Here is a 10,658-nt window from a genome sequence, read left to right on the forward strand (position 1 = left end):
AACTTTGTTCACATTCAGAATGCCTGTTCCCCTTTTTCTATTAGCACCGATCCAACATCTGTTGTTTTGTTGTCATGCCGGCAGCATTAAATGCAACAGATCTTACCATTTATTGATAGGATTGTTTGGTTTCACACATTTCCAGATATTCCTGAACTGTACTGTTACTTTTAAACGGCCATGTGAGCCTTGATGTCAGTAACATGCTGCCTGCAGTTAATAGTGCCTTGTTATTGTCCATGTGGTGCCGTATCAGTGCAGCATGACCTTCTCTTTTCTGAAGCTTAAGCTGAGGAAACTTCTGTGACCTGAGATGATCCTCCAATGTTTCATCATTGATGAATCAGGACATTGTTGGTGTTCTTACCAGTTTATTAAAAATGCCGAACAATAAACATTTTCCTTTCAAATGGAATCTGTATGTGGACATCTGATCCTTACGGTACAGTGTCAGACACGATCAGCGTACAAAGCGTTAAGTTAACTATTATGAAAGTATTTAGCAGCGTAGACGCAGCTCAGTCTACACTGGAAAAATACAAGGAGAAGAATTCCTTTGCATCTTCAATTATATCCAACTTCAGATCAAAGTTCAGTGCTACATGTCATTCAGTGTCTCAGTGTCTACACTACTACTAGTCTCATCAGAACATCAGATAATCCCTGTTAACCTGCAGTTCTTCTCTAGTCACACCATAAATCTGTGGTTCTAATCTTTGGACCAACATAAGGAAATCAGCATATTTCTCATCTCATTTAATATCAAAGAACTTATTTACACTTTGCATCATCAAGCATTGTCCTTTAAATGGTAAAAGAACTTAATAAATATCTACACATCTGTTCATCTGTCAAAGAGAAAAGCCTCTTCTGCTTGTGGCTGTTGTAGATTATTTGTCCATAGAAATATCAGTAGTCATCTGCGGGCTCCATGTTGCAGCTGCTCTATGCTGTTGTTGCACACACCTGTTTATCCACCTGCAGGTCCAGCAGAGCCAGCTCTCTCACCTCCTCCAGGAGAGAGTACAGATTGGGAGTTTTGCTCTGGCTGAACTCTCTCTCCTCTCTGGAGAGTTTGGGGCGCCGGGCCGCCTTCTCCTGGGCCGCCTCCTCGGCCAGGCGCACCACCTCCTGGACCAGCTGGCTGCGACCCTGCGAGCGGGGCTGCGGGGGCTCAGTCCTGTGGTGGGGCTTGTTGCTGGTGACCTCCAGGTTTAGAGTGTCTGCGTGGCAATGTGTCGAGCGCACAGAAATACGAACCTGTGCAGAGCAGAGGACTCAAACGTCACAATATGTCCTCAATATTATCAGGGAAATTAATAAAGCATATTAAAGAAATCTGAATATTTCTCCAATGTCGATACATATTGCAGCATGGCAAATTCAGGCACATGTAACAATTATAAAAAATTAACTTAAAAGGCTTTGTTTGTGAAAAACATTTAAAATGCCTTTATTGTAATGGTATCGTCAAGTTAGATCTAAAAACAAACGCCATTTTGAATTATGTTCATATCTATCAAAAAAGTGTCCTGTGGAGTTTTAGACCACTAGCAGCGCTATGGAGAAGTGTTTCAAAGAGTGGATCCCCAGTTTCTTTGTAACGGGTAATGCACATGCTCGTGACTCACTGTCCCCAGTTTCAAGCTATTCTGCTGATTGTGCAGCAATGTGCCTGAAAGGACAGTGAAGAAGAAGAATGCCGGCAGGAACACATGGATGTAAACAATGCAGGATATTAAATATTAAATATCAGCTCTGCAGATATTTTCTGAGGAAGGAAATCACAATATGATTCCCCTTAAACATTTATAATAAATTATTTTCCTAAAATCGCACTCAGCGACTCACAGTGATGTGGTGGAACAGGCTGAAGGTGGAGGTGCCGCAGCTGGAGGTGGTGGTGATGTGGTCCGAGTACCGTCGCACGGAGCCGCTCTGCCACTCACAGCTGCCGTCCTGCCCTGCAGCCACCACTTGGCCCTCTCGATTCTTCACATACACCGGCCCTTTCACACCGTACCTGGAGGGGAGCACGGGCGTGGAACATTTTATAACAGCGTCAGTATAGTATACAATGTTTCTTTTTCTTTTCAGGCCATTTCACTCAAACCGTTAATTAGATTAATCCTGAATATTTTCCATTAATACAAAGATTAAAACGTTAGTTCAACGTGAAGTGTAATAAACAATATTGCCGTCCTTTAAAAATATCAAATTGACCAGAACGAAAGTTGTAATCTATCAGTAGCCCTACTCGTTAGTGTCTTACTCTGGGACAAACACCAACACGCCGTTGTCTCGGATGGAGTAGACGACAGCGTCTGCCACACAGCTCTGGTCTGACTGAGGGTCTCGCTCTTTGAAGTAGAGACACTGAAACAACTCTGTGGAAATCTTCTGGGCTCGCTGGGCTGCCTGGAAGAAATCACACAGAGGTCAGAGGTCAGAGGTCAGAAGAGTTTATTTCCTATAGTAAGAAGTGAATCATAAAACAGCACTGACCCTGTTCTTGTTGTTGATATGATGAGCCGTTTCTTCCAGTTCTTTGTTACCGGCTATTGCTTTACCAAGACCCCCCCCCCTGTCCATGTCAATGGCCGCGGTGAGAAGGCGGTGCACCACGATGTCGGCATAACGACGGATGGGTGAGGTGAAGTGTGTGTACCGGTCCAGAGCCAGACCTAAAGGAACAGACATCAGTTACACAGTTACACAGGAGACACTACAGCCATATGGTCAAAGAATTTAACTCATTTAACTTCCCCAGTTGAAACTTACATTGGGACAATTCTTTTTTGTATTATACGTTTTCTGAAATGTTATGTTTAAATATGTAAATGAGTTATCTTATTAAATATGTGCTCGTTTGCATACATAACCGCAACAGAAATCTGAAGGTTGGAGGACGCCTGATTCAAAATTCTTCTTTTATATTGTTGACATGTTAAAAAGGGTTTTCAGAGGGAATGGATATCTCTCAGAAATCAGAAAATACTGTCAACAGCCATACAAAAAAAGAAGTTTTTGCAATAACATGTTACATAAATCAGACTCTGAATGAAATATAAACAAAGCCCTCAGTAAAAACCTTCAGAACATAGAGAGGAATGAAACTGGAGAGGTCGGTGTTTGTAAGAGCTGCTGAAGTGAAGATCTTTGGCTGAGAAGAAATTTTGAGAAAACGTTCTTTGAAGACATGTATCGTAAAGTTCAATACATTTTGCAACACACTACAGGGGGATAGGGTAAAACATGCAACTCATAGATATGACCAGACTCTTCAGCAGCTGATTACTTACACTAAGATAATTAGTTTTTGTTTAACACATATATAACACATTTTCTAAAATTGTATGTTTAAATATGCAAATGAGGCATTATCTAATGCTAACCTTTGGTGAATCTAGAAGAAATCTACAGACGTAAATAGACCGTCATTAAAATAAACACTGAAATTATGTATTCTTTCCACTAGTCTAAAAGACAAACTCAAAATGTACCAGTCAATGAAGAAAAGAGGATTTTGACTGTCGTCTCGCTTTAATCTTTGTTTGTCTCAAATTCTCACTTAACTGTCAAATCATAGAAATAAGATAAATTGATATGCTTCTAAAGATCCTGAATTTGTATTGAAAAGCCCACAGAAACACATGTAGAAGCAGTTCCACTGAATAATACAATAACAGCTGAGGATATGGTGAGCGTATTGTCTCGCCCACCGTAATGGTAGCACTGGTCTTGGGACTGAAGACCAGTGGAGAAGTACAGAGCCTGTGACATGGCTGTAGTGGCCATTATTCTCAGCAGCCTGTTCACCAGCGGGTCCCGTGGGTCCACAGCCCGGTCCAGAGAGTCAGCTAGAGCCTTGTTGGTCCTGGAGGAAGAAAACTAGCTGTTGGAATGTGATGTGTGTGCTGACAGCTACAGTTGTCACGTGGTGGAACATAATGATGCAGGAAAGAAGTGTAACAAATCATCTCAGTCGTGTAACTGTTGTGTAAATGAGTGTAACACAGTTTTAATATATTGCCCAGCCCTTGTTGACACTCATAACACAGTCACCTGGTGTCGATGGTGAATCCCCCGGCCACAGCGCTGTCCACCAGCTGGCTGAAGAACTCCTGCCGTGGTGGCGGGTGACGCCTCAGCAGGGCCTGATGAGGGAAGGTCTCCTGGATCTTGCGCGCCACCCAGTGGTTGGCGTAAATCATGCACTCAGCCACGGTCTCATGGACCTCCAGAGGCTGACGGGGGATCAGGGCTGTGATGTTCCTCTCCTCATCCAGCTGGGCACGCACCTGAGGAGGGATTTGAGAATATGGAACAATCAGTGGACTCTTCAGTCTTTACAAGAGCTCTAAGTGGAGATATTAAAGGACACGGCTGGCAATATTATATGATTCTTCTCATAACAAATCCCATGAAAAGACTTCCGATGAATGTATCTACTAACAAGTGTTGTGTGTGTATCAAAGCTGATACACACCGTCCTGCTGCCACAAATACTCACCAGAGCACCAAATGTGGATTCATCCACCGCTGAAAATAGTCCCCAACAAATGCAACACTTCCTTCTAGTAGTTTGATAAAAACTACAGAGACCAGCTGTTTTAGGAAATTATTGAACTTTTAAAAATAGGGAGCTATATGTGGCAGTGGGGTGTGGTTACGCCGCCGGTGTAGAAAGGGGAGTGTCTCAGCTGGACAGAATCAGGCAATCAGTCACATAATATAAGCGTGGTGGTAACATGTTTCTGGTCTCTTGCAGTAGAGTCCTGGAGGAGGGACGTGTGCGTCAGGGAACGGCCGGAGGACTTTGGGAGACTGTATTTTTGTTTTGTCTGGAAAGGCTAAAGTGTCACCATTAAAACGGTTTGTCTCCTTTGGTCATGGTTCCTGTTCAGGCACCAGAAGCAGGTTACCACCAGGCTTATATTGTGTGACTGATTACCTGATTCTGTCCAGCTGTCTGATCTTTAGCTGAGACATCTCATCTCTCCCCCAGCTGCGGGCGCTGTAACCACACCGCACTGCCACAATATATATTCGTGATCCATTTTTAAAGATACTTTCGACTAACAGCAGGAGCAACTAAGTGGAGCTGAGAGCCAGACGATGTAGGACAATAACTCCAGCCTTATCCTTGAAGACAATGCATCTTTTACTTTGTGATTATTGGTGCAGGACTGTCAGCGTGAGTCATTTATCCTGGTTGACATGAAGTTATTATGAAATACATTTGGAAACATTTAGTTTGGATCCAACATTCTCAGTGGCAACAAAGCTTTCTTTCATGGTGACATATCTTCACAACTCCACCAGGACGTTATACAGAAACTCTCATTCGAATAGGTTCAATAAATAATGGTTATTTTTTACAACCTAAAGTATTTGGTACGATGTAATTCCATGATGTCATCTGCTGTGATACAACTCAAGCTATCACACATATCTAAATAAGCTAAAAGACAGTTTATTAGAGAGCATCGTGCAGATGAACAAGGAGAATTCATATCTTGTTTTGATAGATGACAACTCTTCGTAAATGAAACGCAGAGCTCTAATGTGTTTCACAGTGGACTGCTCTGTACTCAGCCTTTATTGTAGTATTCCAACTGAAATTGCTTTTTGATTTTTGTGTGAGATAACCAGCTGTCTGGTGGCCTAGATGTTTAAAAATAACTCCACTATATTCCGTGGTACAATGTCGTCAAACCAAAGACTGCATGTTTCTGTGTGAAGCATGTTTTACTTTCCTTTTCCGGGGGTTTGGGAACCATGAACTGTGTGTGCTTTGCAGCAGTGATTTTGTTTTTCTTTAGAATTTGAGTTTGTCTGTTCATCAGTAGGATTATGGGAAAACTACTGGCCCATTTTCATGAAACGTGGTGGAAGGGTGTAGCAAGGGCCAAGGAAGAACTCATCACATTTTGAAGCAGATCCGAATCACCTGTTAGATACACAAACTATTGTTTACTTCTGGAAACGGCCTTGGCGGTTCTCCGAGTGCCCTTCTAATTTATATGCTGTATTATTGTCATGTAATCCAATGTGGGATGGACCACTTAAACTGTATGAGATGAGAAAAGAAAACATTAATTTACTAGACATTATAGTGGACAATACTACAATATGTTATTTTCTGAATGGATCCTGTCAGATATCTCCTGAATGACTGAAAGCTGTTACAATTCCAGATCTTTAACCAGTTTGAAAAAACCCAGTTCATTCTTTATTGTAAAGAAAGAAGAGGAGAAACCAATCATACCTCCACCCCTTCCAGCTCCAGTGCGCCTCCTCTGTCCCTCTGTGCCCGGAGGTGTCTGGCTACATGTGTCAGCGTCTCCAGGGCCTGGGTGAGCTGAGCTAGTTTGGCGTCCTTCTCCTCAGACCCGAGCTCGGCCAGCTCCGGTACCTCAGCCTGCTCTCCGTTGAGGAGCGCCTGAGCCAGCTCATAGTGGAGCTGGTAGGAGGAGCGGATGAGCGTGCGACCGTACCACACCTTGTTGACGACGAGGGTTTGTGCATCGAGCTCCCACATCACGCTCATCGCATACCTGGATATGAGCGAGGACACATGTGCATACAAATAGCATGTTTGAATGTGTGCTATGTAACCTTTCAAAACAAAATGTAGACACGTGGAAATTACTGACCTGTCCACTCCGCCCAGCAGAGAGCAGAGGTCTGCACTTAGAACAGCCGGCAACATGTCGTACCTGCGGTCTGCCAGGTAGTACGTCGTAGCTCTTAGAAGACAGAAGAAGAACAAGTCAAGTAAATGGCATTTGCATCTTCTTTCTACGGAAGCCCTGAACAAGTGAAAAAAGGTTTTGCCTTGATTATCTTTCTAAGTTACTTTTAATTTTATCTGTGAAAACTACAAAAATCATTCATGTTTTACTTTCTCCATGCACTCTAAACACAAGATGTGTGTGTGTGTGTGTCTATATATGTGTGTGTCTATATATGTGTGTGTCTATATATATATATATATATATATATATATATATATATATATAGATATATATATATATATATATATATATATATAGTAGATATATATATATATATATATATATATATATATATATATATATATATATATATATATATATATATATATATATATATAATATATATATATATATATATATATATATATATATATAAATATATATATAAATATAAACCTCTTCCCACTGTCAGAAACACTGTTGTGCCTCTAGGTCAGTGCTGTTTGTTATTACTGTTGCTTCTTCTCTGTGTTGTTGAGACTTGCAAAATGACAGAAATTCAAAGATGCAACAGACCCTCAGGCTCTTTGCACTTCTGAAAGTTGCCTTGAAAGACTCTTCTACGTACACCTACACTTTCATCCAACTGGCTCCTTACCTCGCACGTGCTTCCAGGTCAGTGAGTGAGCCCTCGGTGACAAAGTGGGTGACATCTGCGATGTGGACCCCCAGCTCCAGCAGCTTCCCGCCGGCGAGGCTGCGCACCGACAGCGTGTCGTCTACGTCCTCGCAGCCCTGCGGGTCGATGCTGAACACCAGGTGACTCTCCCTGAGGTCATGACGCTCCGCCACTTGGGCAGGGTCCACCCTCCACGGCTTCTCAGGAGAGTTGACCGGCATCTCCCTCAGCTGAAGGCAGAAAGACACAGTCACAGATAGAAACGAGAATTAACGCATGGCGGCTGTTTGACTCGGCCAACCAGTCAAATTTAAATACACGTCAGTCCAAAATGTCATCCCTTCTTAATTTTGTCCTGTTAGACATTTGTGTGAAATTATCATAATTAGCATATGAATTCTTGAGTTATGACCAAACACACAACCACCCAATAATCAGATCGTCCATGAGTCCAAGTGGACGTGGCCTTTTTAAGATATCGGGTTCACGAGAATGGTGAGTAAACATACAGTAATGTCTCGGCAAGGCAAGGCAAAGACAAGGTTACATAAAGTCTGACAACAGCAGCTGTGCATCACTGAAGCCAAAGTGACGGAACATGTATGAATCATTTATTTAGCTTGTGCCGAGACACCTCTTTCACCAGAAGCTGTACAATATAAAATGAGAAATATGAATCCGAGCAGAAAGAAAAGCTTGAATCTATCAGGTCCTTGGATTGTAATATGAATAAAGAAAATGACATATTATGTATGAAGTGAGAAGGAAATAAGACATGTGCAGTTTCAAGGCTATTCTATTACTCTGTCGGGCACACTGAGCATTCAAATGAATATTTATTAATGTGTCTTTGTCAGGCAAATGTCCTTTGCTTACAATAAAAGCTCCTTTAAACTCTCATGGACCTACATGAACACTTTGGTGCATAACGATGAACACAGTGCAAAGGTCAAGTGACAAATACAAAATAGAAACATTTACAAAAAAAAATAAAAATCTGTATTTAAAGTTGAAGAGCTCCAGATAATATGTTGCATTATTTAAATTGTCTGCGTCCAAGTGGCCAAGAAAACACAGTTTTAAGTTGAATGAGTGTCTGCTGGTTTAATCTCAGAGAGCGAGTAGCTTCCGGTCTGACCTGTGCGTCTGAGAAAGGAGGCACGTGGATGCAGTTCTCTATGAGGATGGTCTGGACCTCCGTTTCGAGTTCTCCAGCCCGACCCAGCACCCGCACACTGTGGCCGTTGGGATAGAGCGACGTGCTCTCCCATGAATCAATGCGCACCACCACTCTGTGGTCCTGAGTGGAAGAAGACGGGGACAACGGTTTACATTTGAGAAATTGCATACACTCCCTTATTTACTCTTATGTTTAGATGATTTCAAAACCTTCTTTCAGCTTCTGCTCTCCAGAATCTGGCCCACTTGAGGGACTCATAGATTTGTTTTACGCTCTCGTTTTTTATCTCATGTTTAAGTGTCATGGACAAATCATTCTCTCTTTATATCTTAATGTTAGGTTTATATATGTTATGGTTCATATAATTATTATACTAATGCAGAGAACAGCTAGGAGTGACTCGAGTGTATCATGAGCCCAAATGACAGTGACTCATATAAGTTCACATACATTTAGTAGAAACATGTCAGCAGTTTCTGAAGTTTCTAAATCAGCAGCCACATGAAGGCGAACCAGACCTGCAGAGCCTCTGCCTGCTGAGTGCTGATGCGGATCTTGGGGATGCGATGGTCCCAGGGTACAGCCAGGATCCGCTGGGAATTCCTGCTCTGGGGCTGAGGCCCCTCCCTGGGGGGAAAAGTTACCACATAGTCCCTCCAATTCCTCTGCAGGATCCCCACAACACGGCCTGTGGAGTTTTATATCAGACATCGATAGAGAGAGTTATCGTTTTTTAAATATGTTATACTTTATCTTTTACTAGTGTGTTCTAGTGACATATGTAAACTTTACAGTTTTTCACAACCAGACATTTGACAATAGAACATTTCAAAGGTAAAAGAAGAGACAATCGAACAGGCCAGAAAACACAAGACAATAAATGAGTGGCGCTAATGAGACTCCCCCACCTGTCGGCATGGGTTTGCTGTCGCTTTCCTCTCCGCTCTTGTCCTCCCCTTGACCCTCAGCCAGAGCCGTGTCCTTCCCTCTCCACTCGCTCTTTGGCAACAACTCCACCACGACCACGTCACCATGCACGGCCCTGTTACGATTCTTTCCACCGCACACCAACACTCCCCAACTCAGATCTGAGGGACGGGAAAAGGTCAACGACAGTGGAGTACAGAGAGCAGATAAAGGATTGTGTGTTAGTAGTGAATGAAATGTGCAGGTCTTCCTGAGCTCAGTGCTGTACGGTTACTATAGATTTTCACCTGTGTTCTTGTTGGACAAACCCTCCGTCATGATTGACGCTTCACTGTGTGCTCGGTGCTTGCTGACGTTCAGAGTCCCCTGATAAGAAATATGAGATTTATTTGAATTTTTAGGAACATTAACAACTCATTCACCAGACTGTTGAGAAACACATGGCCATCTTGAAGGTTATTCAACTCTCTTTGTGCATTATTGAGCACTGGGACTGTCCTTGATGAGCTCAAGTGCTTCAGAGCAGATAACTGGCACATTTCTGAAACTATCCACCTCTCTTTTATTACATCCTAAAGGACCATTAACACTGCTTACAATTATTTTCTGCTATTTATGCTTTTCTAAGGACTCACTAGACATAAAGCAAGTTGGTGAACTCGTACTGTACCTGAATGTACCGCCCGGACTTGATTCCGGCCTCCAGGACCTCAGCGGGCAGATGTTCGGTGTACTCCCTCTCCGTGCCCTCGCTCTCCTTCTCTTGTAGCGCCTGGGAAATGGAGCCGTACAATTCGTGTGCGGCCTGCAGCTCCGGCCAGAAGTTTTGTAAGAAATCCTGACACACAAAGAGACACAGAAATGTCAGAAACAGATAAAACAATAAATGGCATTACAAGTCAGGGCCTTACCTTATGTGATGATGCATACCATGGAGGAGATAATGCAGATACTGTGTTATAAAGCCATGACACTTTTGACAACAATGCAGTTTCATGCTTAGGTTAGTGATTTGCACTTCTAGTTTTAATAACATCCCTGCAGCGGCCAATCGTTTGGTAATTTTACACTCAAATTAATTTGTCAGTAATGGATTGGGAAGTATTTCCCCACTCTCAATCCCCATTGACAA

At 42.5% G+C, this 10,658-nt stretch overlaps 1 protein-coding gene across 1 annotated transcript in view; it reads right to left on the reverse strand.

Annotated features, from left to right (window-relative positions):
- Nucleotide 1: 1 nt before the first annotated feature.
- dis3l (DIS3 like exosome 3'-5' exoribonuclease) overlaps nt 2-10,658 on the reverse strand; it is a 21,290-nt gene continuing 10,633 nt past the window's right edge. The window contains exons 5-18 of the mRNA XM_029462001.1: nt 10,197-10,364; nt 9,814-9,892; nt 9,508-9,687; nt 9,118-9,287; nt 8,558-8,719; nt 7,399-7,649; nt 6,660-6,752; nt 6,272-6,560; nt 4,066-4,301; nt 3,723-3,877; nt 2,506-2,684; nt 2,273-2,418; nt 1,852-2,023; nt 2-1,260 (exon numbers count right to left, since the gene is read on the reverse strand). Of these exons, the coding sequence (XP_029317861.1) occupies nt 946-1,260; nt 1,852-2,023; nt 2,273-2,418; nt 2,506-2,684; nt 3,723-3,877; nt 4,066-4,301; nt 6,272-6,560; nt 6,660-6,752; nt 7,399-7,649; nt 8,558-8,719; nt 9,118-9,287; nt 9,508-9,687; nt 9,814-9,892; nt 10,197-10,364 (2,595 nt within the window). The 3' untranslated portion in view covers nt 2-945. The remainder of the gene's footprint in view (nt 1,261-1,851; nt 2,024-2,272; nt 2,419-2,505; nt 2,685-3,722; nt 3,878-4,065; nt 4,302-6,271; nt 6,561-6,659; nt 6,753-7,398; nt 7,650-8,557; nt 8,720-9,117; nt 9,288-9,507; nt 9,688-9,813; nt 9,893-10,196; nt 10,365-10,658) is intronic.

This window comes from Cottoperca gobio, chromosome 3 (assembly GCF_900634415.1).
Source record: "Cottoperca gobio chromosome 3, fCotGob3.1, whole genome shotgun sequence".
Classification (NCBI taxonomy): domain Eukaryota; kingdom Metazoa; phylum Chordata; class Actinopteri; order Perciformes; family Bovichtidae; genus Cottoperca; species Cottoperca gobio.